Raw genomic sequence first — 21125 nt, 5'->3', positions numbered from 1 at the left:
TGAAATCCAAAAATGCCTCTTTCTTTTGTAGTTCTTAGACACTGAGGTCTGAAGACTTTTTTTTAGCTCTCCCTCCCAACCTGATTATTGGTGTGGTGGGAAGATAAATATGGGTTCTTGCCCAGTCTAGTGAGCCAGCTAAAAGAAATGGGCTTTCTCTGTGATGTTATAATTACATCCCAGGAAGTTACAGATCAATAATTAGAAGTTCCTAGAAACTCGAATCAACTGAAAAAGTAAGATGCTAAAGTGCTTTGGCTACATTTATTTAAAACAAAAAAGATCCTTTGGGGAAATACAGCCACAAGTAATTATGATTAAAAACAACTTAATATTAACATTGTACCTTTCCCCCACTGAATCAATATACTTAAATTATTTGTTAATTTTGTTTTCTTTTTTTTTCAGTGTCAAATTGCTTCATTAAAATGGCTGCCCACAAATGTATAGTATGAGCTCTCTCCTGTTTCCCTCTCCCTGTCAGGTGCAGCTCCTGTTTTTCTCCCTCGCTTATAATGGAAAGTAAAAGGTTTTCTGCAATTTTTGCTGAGCTGACAGCAACGTCTAAACAGTCAAACCACAGAGTGGGTTGTAAAAAGAAAAATAAGCTAACAAGATGTTCGAATTGTTGTACTGTGTGTTTTACCTGCTAAATGGTTTCTGTGAAAGTCTGCGCCGCGGTGCACTTTTTTTTTCCCCGTCACAATTTAAATTGTTGGTGGGTGGCCAATCAAAAACCGAACCCTAACACCCTGCTTTTCGTTTGCTTTCCTCTGTAAAGTGACGGCTGGGCGGACAGGTACGATGTAACTGATGGCTATCAAAAGGAGGCCGCTGGTGGGATCACCATAAAGCTAAAGTCAGCACACGTGAACTGGTTCGATGATTATTACCTGAACCTGACGCCGGATTCCAACCTGAGGAACCCGTGGTTTCCTGAATTCTGGCAGCACCGTTTCCAGTGCCGGCTGAGAGGGCATCCGCAGGAGAGCGCAAAGTACAACCGCACTTGCAGCTGTTAGTACAACAGAGACCTCCTTACTCCTAGTTTAACGCTTGCCATCTTTTAACGGCTGCGTGAATTTAAGTTGCCGCCTGAAACTAGCTAGATTTTAGTAAATTTCGCAGACATTTAACAGGTTGATGTGTAACAGTGGAATCATGTTTGGCACAGGGAGAGAGTCTCTGAGACATCACTACGCACAAGATACAAAAATGGGCTTCGTCATAAATGCCATTTACTCTATGGCTTACGGCCTTCACGCCATGCAGCAAGCGCTTTGTCCAGGATATAAGGTACGAGCCGCAACATTGTGCTCATCCAAATCCCTTTACTTTTGATGGTGACAAGATTTACCGTATTTTCTTTGCGTTCTTCAAAGGGTCTGTGTGAAAACATGCGGCCCATAGATGGCCGCAAGCTGCTGGAATTCCTTATGAGAACCAACTTTAGTGGTGTATCTGGAGAGATCATCCACTTTGACCAGAATGGAGACTCACCTGGCAGGTAAGGACTCCGATAAAGACCAAATAAAGGAGAATATATGCATAAACTGTATAAAACGTGAGCTCATGTGTGCGGCAGGTACGAAATCATGAACTTCAAGCAGATCGACGTGGATCAGTACGCTTACATCCATGTGGGAAGTTGGGATCAGGGTGGTCTGAAGATGAATGATGAGGAAATATGGAGCAACAACAGTGAAATTATCCAGTCAGTCTGCTCTGAGCCCTGCCAAAAGGCTCAGATCAAGGTGTGATTTCAAGTTCATTTCAATTAAGTTTGAAGAGTTAATTTCTAACCTGTGAAGGGTGGTTATTTTCAAGATTTTCAAGATACTTAAATTTAGAAATGTATCGATAGCAATATGCATTTTATAAGAATACCCTCTGAGACAGAGGGTGTAAACTAAAATTTGACTTTGACTTTACAATCCATTCATCCATTTTTTGACACGCTTATGTGACATGTAAATAAAATTATCTTGAAACCGGCAAAATCCCTTGGTAATTAGCCATTTAATGAGCCTGTCTCATTAAATGGCTAATTACCAATTGATTAGGGACACTATTACACCATTACGATATGTGTGTGTGATTAAAAGCTAAAAGGATTTATTATTATTATTATTTAAAATTATTATTTAAAATTTGTATTTAATGTGAACCAAAGTCCAATAATAAACAACTTTTTATTGTGATTTGTACAGTTAGCATTGCTAACTGTGCAAGCTGTCATTCTCTATTTTCAAGATCAGAGGTCTTCAACGTGGGAGTTGTGTAGGTAATGCACGTAAACAAGGCAAATGGAGCGAGTGGTTTACATGTTGTCCCTATGTAAAGGCGTGACCAGGAGCGAAATAACTGTCGCCGATATGAAAGACATGCTTCAAGCGATGCGAATGGTGCGAATTGGGCGATTAGAGCAAAGCGAAACTGTGAAGAGTATGGTAGACGTGCGAATAGAGCAAAGCTAAATTTCACTCGAGTTCAACAATCTGAACTTTTCTGTCAATTTGCATCATGTTAAGGATCCTCCTCATCCATTTATCTAAGCACAATTTTTTTTTTCGTTTTATATATTACATATTTAGACATTACAATTAGGCTATATATGTATTGAGCATTGGTTGATTTACTGACCAAAGACAGATGGCCAGGCACTCTGCAGAGGGGATAGATCGCCTGTAGTTGATGTCCCAGAGGCTGATACCTTCACCATCCTTAGTTTTGTGTTGGACTTTGCTTATTTGGATCGTTCTGTCAGCCATTATTTTTAGTGTGCAATCTATTTATTGTAGTTCCTTGTATCCTGCTTCTGTTAGATTTCTGTTTCCTTCCTGTCTGTCTTGCCATCTTTCCTCCTTCACTTTCTTTGCAGGCACCTGTCGCTTTAATTGTTGATTCATTGTCTTCGCCTGTGCTTCTGATTCCCCCTTTGTCCTGCATCTATTTAAAGCCACCTGTCTCCCTTCACTAATTGTCAGATCCTCCGTTGTGACTCATCCCTGTTCCTCCGTTGTGTTCTCCAGTTTTGGATTTCCTGTTCTGTACTAATTTGGACTTTGTAAGTGTTATTTTCTTCATTAAACTATCATCACTTCATCATGCTGCTTCTTGGCTCTGTTCTGCACTCTGGTCCAGCTACCCCGTCTCAGCAAAACATAACAGATCTGTCCCCTGACATGGGACAGCAGGTACTTATACTGGATCCTGGACAGATGGAAGTACCACTGGTCGTAATCGCAAAACCGTGTGCATCTCTGGAGTATCTAGTGGATCTAGCGGTCCTGGCACCAACATTATTTTTTGGCTTTCCACATTACTTACATCACCGCGAATCGCTCTGTAAACTCTGCGTCCGCCATGGTGAGCAACAAGCGGATAGATGCTCCTCTTATTTGATGCTGCGGTGAAGCGACCAAGGCTAAATTTTGTTGCGTTGACTGCGCGAATTGTGTGCGACACAGAGGCGAAATGACAATCGACCACAGGTGGGCGATCATCGTGAAACATTTGCCTTGTTTGCATTCAATGTGAACGTGCCTTAAGACCTCTGCCCCCCCCAGCCTGAAATAGAAGGGGTCCCCCCAAACTACCTGAAATGTCCCACTGGCTTTAGACATTTACCCCATTTTTCATTGTAGATTGAGGTTAGAAAAAAAATTAAATAGTCAATTTCTGCAATTCCCTTAGTCTTCTTGTAACTGAAGCTGCTCCTTTTTAGAGATCCATGCTTCTCCTCCTAATTTGATACATTACTGTCCAATATATGAGTTGCATCACTCTTATTGTTTGCACAAAAAACATAAAACAACCTTTGCAAGATCTTTCCTTTTCAGCACTAAAATGTCTCCCAAAAAAAGTGATGCTGAGCAGCAGAGCACTCATTCTGAAACCAACAGGCTGTCCTCTGACAACAGATTTCTGTAAAAAAAAAAAAAAAGATTCCTGTCAACGTTTGAAATTCAAGTAATGTCCCCAATCTAGAAAGTACAACTACTGATATGTTTCAGCAACTTCTTTTCATGAATGAGATTGATATGTATAGTTTAATCATCCAGTGTATACAATCCGAAGTAAAATCCACTAAAGTTTCATCTAATCCAAGAGAGACATCCTTTTCGGGGTTGATGCAGATATTGGATCTGATATGGCCAATCACTAATTCCTAAAGTTGTTTGATACTGTTATGACACAGTATTTATTTTCCTGTATAATGTTTCATTTGGATAATTTGAAAAGTAGATGCAAGTCTCTCGACAAAAATAAAGCGAACCTCCTGCTAAGTTGCCGTTTGGCATCACTTTATAGTTAATGTAGCTCCAATAGACACCGTATCTCTCCAGTCCCCCATTCCGCCTCTGCTTCTTCACATATGGGCCCTGAGTGATACAAAGACGCATATGTCTCAACTTATGTGTTGTGTGAAAAGAGTTTGGAGTAACAGTGCCCAGCGGAGTATTAACTACACCTCAGTGTAACATCCACTATAGATGATAGCACTTATCGTGAGGAAACCTGTCAAGTACAACCCACACACCAGCTTCAAATTGATCCCACAGGTTCACAGCGTTAATCATGACAATAATGAAATACCCCTCTAGAGATGCAGCTCGTGCTATTGTTCAGGCCCTAATCATCTCCCATCTGGCCTTATTTAGCTTCTTCCATCCGGTTCGTACCGAGGGGAACTATTTTCCTCCTCTGCATCATCGCATAGTTGTCTAACATTAATACCTTGTGAAACACTGGCTCGTACAGTGGCAGCCTGTATGAAGTTTAGTATCTAAAAGCTCCTAAATCTTTTGCAGTCCTGAATTAGCATGTTTTCTAACCTGGGCAAAACTTGTTGCCCAGATTCATTTTTCTGTCAAATCTAAACAACGTTGACTCATTTCCTTTCTTCATTAGCTATGTGTTGTACAATCAATGATGATTTTTTTTTAAAAAAAAGGAAATAAATCTCATACAGTCTTTCACACATCGTTTTTTTTTTTTTTTTTTTCAGTTTCTACACCTGTCGTGTTTTTTTGAGCCAAGAACAAAGCCTTATTATAATCTCTTCTGATGTTGTGCGTTCCAGGATGCTTGCCAGGGGAGAAAATATTGAGCTTTTCTCGCATCCATGAATGTAATGGGCCTTGCAAAAGTATTTATACCTCCTTAAACGCAAATCTCTATGTATTTCATTGGGATTTTACATGATAGACCAACGCAAAGTAGTGCATAACGTGAGGTGAAGGAAAAATTCTTTGTTTTATTTTTTATGGTTTAAAATCAGAAAAGTGTAGCATTAAAGTGTGTTCCACCCCCTTACTCTGCTACCACAAAATTAAAATCATGTGCAACAAGCTGCCTTTAAAAGTTATTTAATTAGTAAATTGAATTAACTTGTGTGCAATTTGATTTCAGAATCAGCTCAGTGGCTCTGCGACAGCCTCAGGGGTTTGTTATAGAATATTAGTGAACAAACAATGACTAATATTTTCCAAAATGTAATGTTTTGGCCTATACGCAAGAGATCCTCCATATAAGCTGAAACAGAAAACCAGACACCCAACATACCCCTGAAACATCCCCACACGGTGGCAGCATAATGCTCTAGGGTTGCTTTTTGTTCCCCAGCAGGCCCAGGGAAGCTGCACAGAGTTGATGACCACCTAGATGGATGGAGCTAAATTCACGACAACCAGGGGAGAAAAACTATTAGAGGCTTCAAAAGACATGAACGAGGTTCCCCTTCTTAGACAGCGACTCTAAACATAAAGCCAGGGCACCAATGGGATGGTTTAGATCAAAGCCTATTGCAGGCTATTATCAATGGGCTAATAAATATATTATTAGCCTTTTATCAATGGGGTAAAATGGAGCGGTAAAAAGTGTAAATCAAATTTGAGAATCCGTAGCAGGACTTGAGAACTGATTTACACAGATGCTCTCCATCCAATCTGACTGAGCTATGTTGCAAAGAGGAAAGGGCACCATCTTTAATTTATAGATGCATAACACTGGTAGAAACACTTGCAACTGTGATAGCAGCAAAAGATAGTTCTTCAAAGTATTGACTAGGGCGGTTGATTACAAATCCACACGTAATATTTCAGATTTTTTGTTGTTTTTGGAAGATTTTTAGATACCTATTAGATAAATTTCGGAAAAATTACATTAAAATTTGTGTTTGTCACATGATAACATGTGACCAGGGGTGGGAATACTTTTGCAAGACACTGTAGCTTTACTCTATGAATACATAAATATATGCTAACATTTTTGACAGTACATTTTCCTTAAGAGCAAATGTAAATGAATGTTTTACAAAAGTAGATAGCTGCTTTAGAAGGATTAAGTGGTTTAAACAACATTTTAATTGTTCATGAGGTTCATTGTAGAAGATGACTCATATACATACAAGCTCCACACTGCATAATCAACCACTTTCACATTCCTTATTCATATGCAGAGAATTACCTTTTTTCAACACATAATTCATTGACATTCTAAATGCTTTTGTCTTCTTTGTTCCCCATGGTGAGCATATTTTAATTTCCTTGTCTTTCAAGAGCAGGGTGTAAGATTAGCTACAGTAAAGTGCCATTGGAGCTTTGAGACCTTTCCACCTTTTTATTCTGCTGTGTGCCCGTGTGTGCATGTGCTTCCAGGTGATCCGTAAAGGAGAGGTAAGCTGTTGCTGGACTTGCACTCCCTGCAAGGAGAATGAATTCGTCTTTGATGAGTACACTTGTCGAGCTTGTGTGCTGGGCTCCTGGCCTACATATGACCTCACTGGTAAACATTTTATTTTTGTAACAGAAGACTAAGACTTGCTACTGTACAAATAGGCACGAATGCTGCACACCCCAACGAGAATGCATGGTTTTGCTTATTGCTCATCCGCATTTTAGACTTCCAGTTCATTCCAGTCATTTCACCTCCAAATAAGCATTCAGTGCGTGTAAACATCTTACTGCATGTACCGTTATTAGGCTGTCATTAAATTTACATGCTATTAAATGTGTACTAATCCTTCTCTTCAGGTTGTGCACCAATTCCAGTCCAATATGTGCGTTGGGGGGATCCAGAGCCAATAGCAGCTGTAGTTTTTGCCTGTCTGGGACTCTTGGCCACACTTTTTGTTACTTCAGTCTTCATCAAGTAACTATAGATACATTCCTTACATTTTACATGCATAATCATTCTAAATAACTGGATCAAAATGAGGACAGCTTAGTGACAAACGAATAGGCATGTCCAATTCATCTTTTTTTTTGATGAAATGTTCTTTAGTATGTATTCTGTATACATTTATAGGTTCACAGGTTATTATCGAGGGCTGAACTGACCACTTACTCCAAACTCTTTAATGTGAAAGAGATTTTTATACAAATATGCAAAACTTCAACATGCTTGTGCAAATTCTCAATCATCCACGTCAGGGCAACTACAACCGTACTTCAGTAAAAGTCCAGTTGCCTTCCATTTAAGCCTGTTGTAGTTAAAATTTTAATTTTACTCTTACTCTTGCTATTGAGCCTCTTGCACAAAGTAGCAAAGTAGCATTTAGATCCTCAAATACATGGTTATCAAACCAAGACCACTATTAATAAAATCTCATTATATACTGATGATATTTTGTTGCATGTGACTAAACCTTATCGCTCGATTCTATTCATTCTTGAAAAAAATGTAAGTTTTGGGAATTTTTCAGGTTATCGTACATTATTTTTATTCATACCCCCTCAAAAACAAGATAAAGATGATTATTGTTGAAAAATGGTCTGTAAATATATTTTAATGCTGTAACTTTAGAAAAGGACTTGCAAATGTGCCTTATTAAAGCAAAAGGCATACAATTTAGGGGTAGTTTGTAAAACAAAACAAAATAAAACAAAGGGAAAAGTGGTCAGAATGCATTCGAGGATGGATTAGGTTAAATACAAATAAAATATGATAACTTTTCTAAAGTTGCAAAAGAAGAAGTATTAGTATATGCTATACACCCAGAATTAAAGATGTAAATATTGACACCCAGATGTAAAGATTTAGATAATAGCACGTTAGCCCAGTTGAAGCTCAGACCTAAATCCAATTGAGAATATGTTGCAAAACTTGAAAATTGATATTTAGAAATGCTCTTCATCCACGTCTGTCTGAGCTGGAGCTATTTATACTTCACAAAGAAAAGCCCTGTCAGTCTCTAGTGTTTGCTACTAGAGATGAACCCCAAAAAATGTGCAGGTATAGCTGTGGTAAAATGTTTTTTCCATAATTCTTGAATCAGTGGAGGTAAATAAAATGCATGCCACACGTTGTACATTTATTTGTGAGAGAACTTTGAAAAGTACGGATCATTTGTATTCCACTTCACAGTTATAGGTGCTTTAATATTGGTTTATCACATACAATCCCACTATAATACATTGAAGTTTTTGTCTGTAATGTGAACCTGTTGGGTCTGCCCCTGAATAACTGGAGTTTAGGTTTATGTTGTAACGTAATGAAAAAAGCAAACCCCAAATTTTGGTTCTAATCTAATTGCTGAACTGACCCAAATAAACATAAAATCCTGTAAACACTTGTGTCATTGCAGCCAGCAGTAACATTTTGCAACCGATTCAGCAACATCTTTTCAGTATAGATGTTTTATTTGTGTATAGGTTCTGGGACACTCCTGTGGTGAAGTCCTCCAGTCGGGAGCTTTGCTACATCATTCTCGCCGGAATATGTCTGGGCTACCTGTGCACCTTTAGCCTCATCGCCAAGCCTCACATTGTCTACTGCTACCTGCAACGACTGGGGATTGGTCTGTCCCCTGCCATGAGCTACTCTGCTTTAGTTACCAAGGTACTCTCATCCATATTAAGTAACTTGGAGACAGGGGAACAGGGACGCAAGTTATCATTGATTTAGGTCACTACCTATGAAACACTGAATGAATGAATTTTATTTGAAAATATGAGAGTATTAATATTGAGGGCTTACAACAAAAAGCAAAGTATTACACATTTTCAACAGGAGTGAGTTGAAGTAAAACTTATTTGTTCCCACCCCTTCTAAATATATCAATAAGAACCATATCATGTCCAAGTTTATACATACAGATCTCTATATTGTATTTGTATTTATATTGTACATAAATTATCTAGTAATTAAACATCCCCCATTCACAAAATACTTAATAATACTAAAAAATACAGCGTTGTTTTGTAAGTGCTGCCCCAGGCATCTGCACATTAACTCAGCTAGGGCAAAACAAAGGAAGAGTACCAAATGTGGGGGGCTTTTTAAACCAAAACAGGTTTGGATTTGACCAATACAGATATGTTTTTGACACTTTATCATTCACATATCTGATAAATGTTTCCAGCTGAGCTTGTAATCAATGATAACATCAAGCAATGTGTAGTCAGGCACTCTTTCTATTTTCACCTCATTTGTTTGCATTACAGGTTCCATGTTAAAGCAGCACCTCCCAAAAATGTATTATTTCAGTTTTGTTCAAATTTAAGGAAGGTTTGTTTACATCAAATGACAATTCATTATACATTTCTTTATTTACATTCTTTACCAGTTCATTAACATTGTCTTTTTCATAAAACCTATTTCTGTCATCAGCAAATACAAATAGTATAATTGTTTCAGAAATCTTGCATATGTCGCATTATGAATAACTTAGGGTCCAACACTGACCCCTGGGGGACACCAAAAGAAATGTCCAAATATTTTAAGCGTACATTTCTCAGTTGGAATGGTTGTTTGTCCTGTTTGTCTCTCTGTGCTGCCCTGCGACAGACTGGCGACCTGTCCAGGGTGTACCCCGCCTCTCGCCCATTGAACGCTGGAGATAGGCACCAGCAACCCCCGCCACCCCATGAGGGAATAAGCGGTTTGGAAATGGATGGATGGATGGATTTCTCAGTTGTCCTTATTGTTATCTGCCACCCAAATAATTTATAATCCAAATTAACACAGTTCCCCTCATCCCATATCTTTCAATTTCATTTATTATTAAATTGACTGATTGTGTGAAAGGCCTTTTTGATTTCAATAAATACACCAATATAAGTTATAGAAGTTTTTGCTAGTTGCTACTAGGACGGCTAATGTTTTTGATCACTTTGGATGGAAACCATACTGACTTTCAGTAGTCTATTTATGTTTAACAAGACATAAATTCTGGCAAGATTTTAAGAATGTTTCTCTTTATCCTGGACTATTCTGACAGCACAGAAAATGGTCTGTAGTTGGTAAAATAGTGCTTGTCCCCATTTTTGTATGGAATTACTGTTTTCATTTTATTTTGGAATGAACCAGTTCCTTCTATTACTGACTTAACTAGATGGATCTCAATACCAAGTACATCGGTGGACCTTTTTTATTTTTACATATATTTACAACATGGCATATTTCTTCTTCTGTGACAACACTGAGGAATATTGGAGTCATATTTCTTTGTATTGTAGTGTAAGCATTTATTGTAGTGGTTGGTGGTTCAGGGATTTTTTTGGGGGTATTTCTAGTCCAAGATTTATAGAGAAACTATTACATTCGTTGGCTAAACATTGGACTACAGCTTTTTGCTTCTGCTTCAACAGCTTAATCTGATGTCACCTTTTTTGATGAAACCATGAAATGCCACAGGAGCACAGCAGTTCTACAATTTGTATCAAGCTGCTTGAATATGAGTACAGTATATCGTTATGTTGCATAAGAGACCTACATCAGAAGATTATCTCGAAGCTGGATTGTTTGCATTTAGAAATTAAACCGTACACTGTGCATTTTATTTGTTAATATGTGTGTGTAGCTTGGTTTCAACAACAAACAAAGCTTTGAGCGTTAGAGGCTGGAGCACTGCCAATTATAAGCGAGGCAAAAAATTAAAAAATCTTATCAGCGTGGGCTGAGGCTGATATTTCAGGTCAAGGAAAAAAATTATTATTATTTTTTTTTTTTTTTTACACGAAGTGTTATCCTTGTTCTATGTAACTGAAACACCCATTTTCGTTTTGATCTATTTTTAATCCAGACCAACCGTATAGCACGCATCCTGGCAGGCAGCAAGAAGAAGATCTGCACCAAGAAACCGCGTTTTATGTCCGCCTGCGCACAATTGGTCATCGCCTTCCTACTCATACTGTTGCAGCTGGGGATTATTGTGGCACTTCTTATCATAGAGCCACCAGAGGTATGTATGTATGCTAACATTTTAGTGGATGTTATTAGTGGATCTTTATTTAATGACTAGAGAGACGCTTTTTTTTTTTTCCTCTTAGGTGATCTACGATTACCCCAGTATCAGGGAGGTACATTTGATCTGCAATCTGACCACTTTGGGAGTGGTGGCCCCACTGGGCTACAACGGCCTGCTTATACTCAGCTGCACCTTTTATGCTTTTAAGGTATTTCATGACATCAGTTGGTGTCTCGCTGAACCTCCAAAACAGATAGCTGACTTATTTCACAGTTCTCATTACCTAAGACTGTTTTTATCCATATGGTCCCTTGCAAAAGTGTTTTTACTTTGTTAGAACTTTTCCCTGTTGTCACATTACGATGACAAACTTCAATCCATGTTATTTGGATTTTATGCCGTAGATCAACACAAAGCGTCAAACAAAGCTTCAATTGAAATGAAAGGAGAAGGGTGTATGGCTTTCAATTTTCATTTTTGCAGATGAAACATTTTAAACGTGTGGTGTGCATCCATTTTACTGCAAGTACAGCTGCAAGTCTTGCAGAGTGTCTTTTGGAGTCTTTTCTGGCTTCACATATCTCCTAGGAACATTTTTTGCACATCTTTCTTAGTTCAAACTCACTCGGATTGCCTGGATAGTGTTTGTGAACACTCAGTTAAATTTCTAGACTTGAAATAGGCCATTCGAACATACAAATATGCTATGATCTAAAACATTTCACTGTTGCTCCGGCTGCATGCTTAGCAACGCTGTCCTCCTGGAAGCCGAACCTACATCTCAGTCTCAAATATGTTGCTGGTTTTGATCTTGGATTCCCCTGTGCATAGCTCCTTCAATCTTTTCCATTTGCTCAAAAAAAAAAAAAAAAACATCCCGGGGGCATTATGCTGCCACCATAATGTTTTACAGTGGAGGTGCCGCCAAGAATTATGGACCCCATGACAAAAAATCAAAAATAATCCCAAAAGCTCACATTTATATGTGTGAGCTTTATATATAAATTCAGTCAGGGGCACTTGGAATTGTCCTAACGTTTCCTCCCTTTTCAACGCCCCTGGTATGTTTTGGGTGATGTGCTGTTAGTCTTTTTCCCCCACCAAAGCCGCAGTTCTGTGTAGCTCATCCAGAGTTTCCAAGGGTCTTTTGGCGGCTTCTCCGATAAATGTTCATTGTCAACCCTGTCAGATGAGGTCAACAGCCATGTGTTGGTAGGCTTGCAGTTGTGACACACAGTTTACACTTTTAGACGTTGGACTGAACAGTGCCATGTGGGATGTCAGAAGCGTGAGATGTTGTTTTATACCCTAACCCTGCTGTTTTAAACTACTTTACAAATTTTATCCCTTACCTGTTTTCCTTGGTCTTCACGGTGCTGTTTGTGCTTTAATGTTCTCAAAAATGCTCAGACGCCATGAAAGCTATATCTATGTCAGTTGGACTCTATTTGCTGATTGGGTGACATCTGAGTGTAGTTGGTTGCACTGAATTTCAACTATAGTTAATGTATGACACTGTTCAGACTTTTATGTGAAGGTAATTCAAATAGTCTATAGGGCTGTACACCCTTTTCCTTCAAATAAATGAAAAGGATCAATTTAAATACATTTAGGTTTGTGATTTTAACGCGACACAAGGTGAACTTGCATTCTTACAAGGTAGCAGTGTAGGTAGCACTACCTTATATTTCCATTTCTCTTTTTCTCCCACAGACTCGTAACGTGCCAGCTAATTTCAATGAGGCCAAGTACATCGCCTTTACCATGTACACCACCTGTATAATCTGGCTGGCCTTTGTGCCCATTTACTTCGGCTCTAATTACAAGATCATAACCATGTGCTTCAGCGTGAGTCTCAGTGCCACGGTGGCTCTCTGCTGCATGTTTGTCCCGAAAGTAAGAAACAAGCATTAAAAACAAGAATGATCTGCATTTTGATATCTATCTTTGTACACTTTTACATGTTTTTTTTTTTTTTTTGTTTTTTACCGTCAGGTGTACATCATGCTCGCCAAGCCTGAGAAGAATGTGCGCAGTGCTTTCACCACTTCCACCGTTGTGCGCATGCATGTGGGCAATGCCAAGAAGGCGGCAAAGGCTGCGAAGTCCTCCAGCAGCATGGCCAACCTGTTTCGACGTGGTGGATCTGCACAGGAGAACATAAGGTAGATCTAGACCAGATTATGATGCTGAGTTTGTACTGCAGATAAAAGATGGACGTGACCAACAAGTGTGGTAATTTGGCCATTACAAACTTTATTTTTTTCCTGCCTTTGCTATGAATAGCTTTGCCATTTAATGCGAGCGTCTAATGCACTACATAGAGATGTTACTCTCCACTACTAGACAGGTTTAATAAATTATTTTTTCTCCACCTACTTTAAATAGTGGCATTTGTTATATTAGTGGTGTCCTGGGAGAGCCTGTCCTTCTGCCTTATCTTAGCAACAAGCAGGCGCTAGCTCCCTATTGATCCCACATGCATAAAAAGTTTGCAAAACTTGTCCAAGGCACAACGGACAGATAGGTTGCACTTTTTTTTTTTCTGGTGCTTGTGCAGCGACCCTTTCTAATACCGCTCTGGGTAACCGTCCATATTGCTGACATCCAGATATGCCATTGACTTTAGGGCAGCCCTAATGGAATATCCCAAAACGTGTGAGTCGGAAGTGCAATGTGTGATATTACACATCCAGTTACATTGGGATTTATCATGGCAACATTATTGAGAACATTTAGAAGAAAATATATATAAAAACTCATCCAATATTAGGGCCTTGATGTATCATCCTGTTTCCACCCAACTATGCAGATCAGCTTTTGGAATGCATAGAAATGTGAAGATGCTCTTTCAATACCTGTCTTTTTTTTTTTTCAAAATGTATATCATTGATATCAGGCAAATATTTGAGAAAGTTAACCCTTGTTGAGTGATAAATTCTCTCTCCAAGAGCAAAAGCCTCTCTGAAACTTTCCAAAAATGATTTTGTGTGTTTCATGTCATCCAGTTTTGCTGCACTCATAATTTGTTTAGCTTTTTTTTATTGTCTTTTTAGAAAAAGTTACCAGTGCCCCTAATTGTTTTAGGATTTATAGATTTCTGGGAAATACTTTCAAAGTGCAGGCAGGTCGCATGATTCTCTCCCGAAATCTTTTTGTGAAGTCTGGATTTCAGAATTTCTTTGGACGTTTGAAATATGAAAATCGCCGTGACTGGGCACCATACATTGCGCAAACATCTTATTTACTTGTCATGGAAAATTCATCCAAAAACAGCTCTCCTCCAGTCCAAACACTTCAGCTGAGTCTTCAGAGAACCATAGGTGTAATGTTCCTTGCTGCAAATGTGTGAAAGTCAGGTGGGAAGAGATTAAGCAGAGGAGGCAGACCTCCAAAAGAAAAAAAACAAGAAAAAAACATGACAGGTCTTAAAAGTTACCTGCTGATAAAAAAAATTAAAAAAATTGAGTTGATCTTTTAAATGTCAAATTTTCAGTTTTAGTAGCCTTTTATTACGTATATGGCAGCTTTTTGTCATAAAATCTATGTATGAATATTCACAAGCCTGTTCAGCTTTAAATTGTCTACACTGAAGACCTGGAAGAAGTGCAACAGGCTGCATTTGAAGCTAAGAAAAACAGCTCCCTAAGCTGAGAAAAGCCTACCTCATTTGGGTTACGTACTCCCAGAGGAAACCTGGATCCTTAAATGATTTGTCTTTCTAGGGAAGATAAAAGAACATGGAAGGAGATTTAATATGACACGCAGCAAAAGATAGAACAGAAGTTCAAAGCAGAACGTGATTAAGATACAGGTAGGGAGACGTGGTTACATAAAATGTCTTGCAGGACTGTTTTGTATTTATCCTGCTGATGGCACAGCTCACTGGTGAAGAAAATTCATGTTTTTAAAATGTATCCATCCATTATCTAAGGGTAATTTAGTTGTTGGACTGTGGCAGGAAGCGAGAGTACCTGGAGAGAACCCACATGTTGACAGGGTGAACATGGAAACTCCTTGCAGAAAGATCCCAGGCTTAGCCTTGAACCTGGGACCTTCTTGCTGCAAGGCAAGATGGCTGCAACTGCACCATTATGCAACCCTTTTTAAATATACTTTCCAAATAAAAAAGTCAAAAATGTGTTCAACCTGTTTTACTTTGACGCCTCTAAATAAGATGCACTGTAACCAAGAGGCCCAAAAAATTGGCAGCCATGGAAGTGTGACAAGCAGACAGCAAAAGTCCCATTTGGGGAAAGAGAAGATGTGGGAAAAGGAGCTTTGGTCAGCTGAGACCCAAATTGAATCTTTCAACTTCAAATGCAAAGCACTGTGCATGGCAGATTTTCTATATTTTTAATAGAAAAATATCCATAAACCAACCCTAACCAATAACAACGCAAACTAATGGGCAGACATTGTGATTTTTCTGATTTCTGATACGTTGTTTTATTTTCACACCAGATGCAACAGGTGGTCACAAACTTTCCATAAATTCCTCCTTTTGTTTGGTCATTCCAAAGAAGATTTCCCTAAAACTCTTGGGGATTATACAAAGATTTATACAGAGATCAGTCCCTGCGTTTTTTCTTCTTCTTCTTTTTTTGTTCAGCAGTGATTTTTGTTTTGGCACTCAGCTATGGAGGCCATTTTTGCCCCGTCTCTTTCTCACAGTTGAATCATGAACACTTAACTGAGGAAAGTGTTGTCTGTTGTTCTTTAGATGTTTGGGCTCTTTTGCGACCACATGCAGTACACATCTATGTGCGTGTGAGTAGAGTTAGATGGGATGGAAGCACTGAGCTATATTATACACTGGAGTGCTAATCGCCGGCTGTTAGAACGAGTCGCTTTGAAGCCACCGGCCGCCATATTGGTACTCCCTATTTCCCCCCAGTAACTAGGGAATATGTGGCTACAGCATCGAATAACGAGGATTTTCTCATGTTCATGGGGGCTTAAAACTTTTAAAATGTCAAATGCCATATATTTTTATGTTATGTTCTAAAACTATCAAGTACTGAAAAAGTCATGTGCTGAAATATTTTGCATTTTATCTATTTAAATATATATATATATAACATTTATAAATATATAAATAACAATATACAAAAACATATATTTACATATATGTATACCTATATCTACATATATACATACTTATATATACATATATATATTTAATATGAATAACACGTAAAATATTTCAGCACCTAATTTCCTAGTAGTTGATAGTGTTAGTACATCCACTGACTATAAAATTACCTATGAAATGTTTTCACACAGCCAGAAAACTGCTTGTTGTTGCAACCAAATCCTGTGGGATTCTGTGAGAGTAGGGAGTAGCAAGATGGCGGCCAGTGACTTCAGTTTTTCTGCAAAATCAGCACTCCAGTGTATTATATAGCTCAGTGGATGGAAGGCTAGTGAACTCATCTTTCCAAAAAATGTGACTCATCACAATTGATTCATGATTTAACAAGGTGGCTGACTACCTTTTCACGCATCCTCAGGTTGGGCATTATTGAAATGATCAATTAAAACCTTGTTTTTGGATCAAGTCAGGCTCTTTGTCTGATATAAAACATTGTTTGTCATTTTGAAACATTGAGGTTTAACAACAAAAAAGCAAAACGACTGTAAATCTTTGCGGCATGTCCTATGGGTGTTATCGTTACATTTCCTAATGCTACTTCCTGATGTCTACAGTTCCAACGGAAAATCTTGGGGACAGAACGAGCGGAGCTGCAGACCCAACTTGTGGAAGAGGATGTCGTTCCACGTTAAGAAGAAAGACCCGGTGGAGGTGAATCAGACAGCCATCATCAAGCCGTTCTCCAAGGAAGGAGACGCAACTGGAGACAACAGCGTGACAGAGGAGTATGATGGGCCGCAGTTGTCTCAGGTTTTTTCCTGCTCGCCATCGCAGTCACCTCTGCCCGCCATCAGTCCACATGCAGCGAAGGCACGGGGTCTCCATTCAGAAGAAGGGGGCGAGGAGGTGCAGGTTTTACCAACCTATGCGCCCGAGCTCTTCTCCGGGGTCCGGCGGCGAGGCGGGGACAACGGCCAGCTTGCTGCCATTGTGGACGGAGGGGACATCAGCATCATCAGCGTGGGTGAAATCGGCCAAACACAGGGTACCACCATCATGGACCAGATCAGCTGCGTTGTGAACCGCTTCACCGCCAACATCAGCGAGCTGAACACCATGATGCTACCAGGAGCGTCCATCCTCGGCCCGGCGTCTACCACACCTCTGCCCGTCGCGCCGGACAGCCCCCCGTCTCCGTCCCAGTACTTCGACAGACAGTCGCCCTCTACCGTCACCACGTACGCAGAAGTGACTGCCGTCTCCAACTGCTGCGATAATCGCCCCAAGATTTACGAGCAACTGGCTGGGACTTGTACAGGCGGCAGACGGGCTAAGAATCCAGAGGAGCTAATGGCTCTCACACCTCCCTCCCCTTTCAGGGATTTCTCCCTGAGCTCCAACGAGAGCTCGCCCCCCTCCCTGTCCCCGGCTTCTGAAGCCGAATGTGACCAGCTGCTGCTGAGACACTACCAGAGCTCCTCTTCCCTTTAAACCTGTTGTCTCGACCGTCTTTGTCTTTTATCTGGAGTATTTTTCGCTCCCGAGAGACAATTTAGCCAGGGCCAAACTTTTCAAACCCTTTCTCCATGTGGATGTTATGGATATTCAGTGGGGTTTTTTTTTGTAAGATTTTTTTGCAGATGGGACTGTATACGCTTCAATTGTCAGTTGGGTGATAGGATGGACAGAAGAAAACCATTGAAAGATTTTTAGGAAAATAGATTTTCTTTTATGCAGTTCCGGTCAGACGTTTAGAAAATAAATTTGAGGCTTTTAATTAGTTAGCGAGTTTTGACAGTTGAAATGCAGCTGACAATTTTTTTTTGACTAGAAATGAATGGCCAAATTTAAATTTAGAATGTTTCTTTTCTCATCTACACAGGGTGAACATAATACATAACACCAATACTTTGCATTGAGCACTGACCCCCCCACTAGTAACACAATACAGTTTTAAAAACAAACTTAGGATGCACAAGTTCTAATTTATTTACTGTGGATTTTCTACAATCCATGCTTCCAAAATTATAAATGTGGGCCTAATAGATGCAACGTTAAGGCCATGCCTATTCATGTTTGGAAAAATGCCCCTCAGCAAGTTGGAGAGAAACCACAAACACGTTTTGTGCCAGTCAAACATTTCTGTCAGTATTCTGTATATATGATCCAAAAAAAAACTTCAACAGGGTTGAGGTTGAAGCTACAGTAGTTAAATAAATCCATTTCAAAACTAATTTGGATGTTTGGCATCATTTTCCAGTTGGAGCACCCAGTTGTGTCCAAGTTTCAACCATCTAGATAGTTATTTGAGGTGCAGTTGAAGACTGTGGGAATCAACGCTCTTAGGCATTGGAACAGACCATCAGCATGATGCTTCTACCACCATGCTGTACATAAAGACATCCTGTGGTGGCCAAGCTGCTAAATCTTTGTCCATCCGCACCAAAAAACTTCAAAATTTTTAACTGGTTCATTTTTCTTGGTTGGCACCCTCTCAATCCATATTGACTTTGAGCTGTCTAACTGTGACCAGCGACTCTGGAGTTCCAGCCTCTTCTAATTTACCATGTTCTCAAATATCGATGGGTCTTCGGTCGTTCCAGAACATCCTGACCAATTTTCTTCCATCTGAAGGTGGCCAGATGGGTTAGATGGTTCTAACTTGGACACAATATGGTGCTCCAGCAGGAAAATGATCAGAAACAATGGAATAGATAAAGAAGGGCAATAATGAACTTCTTGAATGGCCCCAACCTCGAGATTATTGAAAAATTCTAGACCATGATTAAAAAGCCAGATTTATAAGAGGAAACCAATCATTTTAGACAAACTATATCAATTCTAATAAAAGGGGTGGTCAAATTTCCAGTCAAAATTCTAGCAGGAACTTACTGATGGTAATTATTTTCCTTTACAAGTGTCCAAGGGTATTATTTTAAAATTTTAAACGGCATGGATATATCAACAAAGCCTGCAAATACCAAGTTGACAATGTGGATTAAAGAAAAGTCCCATTAAACAGAATCTTCTGCACCAAAAGGTTGTTTTTACAGCAGCCGTGTTGCTGATGTATGTTGTGTAATTGTTCAATTCTGGGAAAAGAAGGGTTCAAATTAACTGTTAAAAGCCAAAAATTTACATTACATTTATGCCAATGATGAGTGCATCTAAACTTCCGACAGGAACTGTACAATCAGAAAACTTTATATACTAAATGACCAAAAACAATTATTAAAAAGAAACTGAGCTCTGCTTTTTTTTTTAAATCAACTTTGTGATGATTTTAATGTGTTGAAACCCATGGGCATTTAAAGACTTGTCTTTTCCTAAACATGTTTTCAACTCCAAAGGAAACACTGATGCTAAGCATAGCTACCATTTAGAGGGTATTCAACCACATATTTCTTTCATCAAGCCTTTATTTTTGTTTTTTTCTTGACATTAAATCAAAATAGCATATGGATCTCAACCTAAATCAGTGCAGGTGTTAACTTGTTGTATATAAGTTATATATTTTTAGCTATGACCACTTGAACGGGTGTTTTGTTTTTATAGCTTGCTTGTTGACTCTCTGCATATGATGTGTTGCTTTTGTTATCGACAAACTCCCTGAGAAGAATAACATTAATATTAGATTTGTATGTTTTTACTCATTCACTAATTCATTAGCGACCCTTGCAGACAGAAAGCTTTTGTGAAACCTGATAGTTATAATAAAAAAAAACATAAAGATTGCATCTTTTTTATGCATTCTCTTTCTCATTTCAAAAAGTTCCCCTCTTCTGAGAGGAAAGGAGCTATTTGCATCTCCAGGGAATACATGCTACTGTCTCAGTGGACACAATCATCAGGGACATAACCCACAAAGAGCTTAAGTCCACTTGGATGTCTTCTTCAATTTTTATGACATAGCTGAATGTACAATGAGTTAGGATTTGTAAGTGGACCAAAACTATTTTTCCATCTCAGGATTTGTCTCTGAACCAAAACCCTTTCTGACTGCAACTCTTTCCTGCTGGATTAGTGAGGTCGCTGGCACAAAACGTTGCCACTCTGCATGATGACTCTCTTTAGATTGTGCTTAGAACGTCTCAATCTTTAATATATTCAAATTAGACTTTGAGGATTATTAGAGACAGCAGCAAAGCCACGATGCAAGTTGTGAGCTTGATTGTTTTTAGGTTCGGTTTCTGCCAGGGAGAAGCGCGCCGCGTTGGATGTTTCCAGCCATGCTGTGCCAGTCTCCTGCTGTGGATTGCATTTTGTTTCTTTAAAATGGGTCACAAGAAATGTTATTTCTTTTGCCTGATCCGTTCAGCTCACTCAGTACTCTGTTATGCCCCCCGACCCATTTGAAGATGAAGATTTGTATTCACACACTCAAAGCTTTTCAGCTTGTGAGAAACAACTGATACTATTTATGTTGCAGCTACCCTTCACATGTGTATCTATTTCTTTATATAAGGTTTGGCTTCAGTCCTTTATATGTCTGTTAATATTTACACAGGCGAACACGTGTTTATTTTTCGGATTTTTTTTTTTTTTACTAATTCTTAATCTGAATATATTCTTAGAATGTCACCATATTTGCATGTAGCTTTGTGCAAAAGCTTAGATTTTACAGATTCCAATGTGTGTTTGTGTTTGTAACTTACTAAAGAAAGCTTGTATTTCGCTTTTATAAATTTGTGACAGACTTTTACCGCATTAAAGGAATCCTTCTGCTGCACTGTCACTTTCACTTTCTAGTACAACCTGATGTTCAAGGAATATCAAAGAGATGCAGATTTTCTCTTTTTACATTCAGGCTTAACTGTGTGCAAGTTCTCTGAATGT

At 39.0% G+C, this 21125-nt stretch overlaps 1 protein-coding gene and 1 long non-coding RNA gene across 3 annotated transcripts in view; one reads left to right on the top strand and one right to left on the bottom strand.

Moving 5' to 3' along the window:
- grm5a (glutamate receptor, metabotropic 5a) overlaps window positions 1-21014 on the top strand; it is a 35256-nt gene extending 14242 nt beyond the window's left edge. For both annotated transcript variants that reach the window (XM_036143066.1, XM_012858644.3), the window contains exons 7-18: window positions 782-1017; window positions 1175-1296; window positions 1383-1507; window positions 1586-1754; window positions 6663-6789; window positions 7038-7155; window positions 8658-8844; window positions 11030-11188; window positions 11277-11402; window positions 12908-13090; window positions 13190-13359; window positions 16904-21014. In XM_036143066.1, the coding sequence (XP_035998959.1) occupies window positions 782-1017; window positions 1175-1296; window positions 1383-1507; window positions 1586-1754; window positions 6663-6789; window positions 7038-7155; window positions 8658-8844; window positions 11030-11188; window positions 11277-11402; window positions 12908-13090; window positions 13190-13359; window positions 16904-17780 (2599 nt within the window). In that variant the 3' untranslated portion in view covers window positions 17781-21014. The remainder of the gene's footprint in view (window positions 1-781; window positions 1018-1174; window positions 1297-1382; window positions 1508-1585; window positions 1755-6662; window positions 6790-7037; window positions 7156-8657; window positions 8845-11029; window positions 11189-11276; window positions 11403-12907; window positions 13091-13189; window positions 13360-16903) is intronic.
- LOC110367720 lies at window positions 13244-17294 on the bottom strand. The gene is made up of 3 exons (XR_002427673.2): window positions 17213-17294; window positions 14860-14915; window positions 13244-13340 (listed from the first exon to the last, which is right to left on the bottom strand). It is a non-coding gene; the product is annotated as an uncharacterized LOC110367720 (long non-coding RNA).
- Window positions 21015-21125: the final 111 nt, after the last annotated feature.

The sequence above is a fragment of the Fundulus heteroclitus genome, chromosome 11, assembly GCF_011125445.2.
Source record: "Fundulus heteroclitus isolate FHET01 chromosome 11, MU-UCD_Fhet_4.1, whole genome shotgun sequence".
Taxonomy (NCBI): Eukaryota; Metazoa; Chordata; class Actinopteri; order Cyprinodontiformes; family Fundulidae; genus Fundulus; species Fundulus heteroclitus.
Note: the sequence above shows the minus strand (reverse complement) of the source record. Positions and strands in the feature narration are given on the sequence as shown.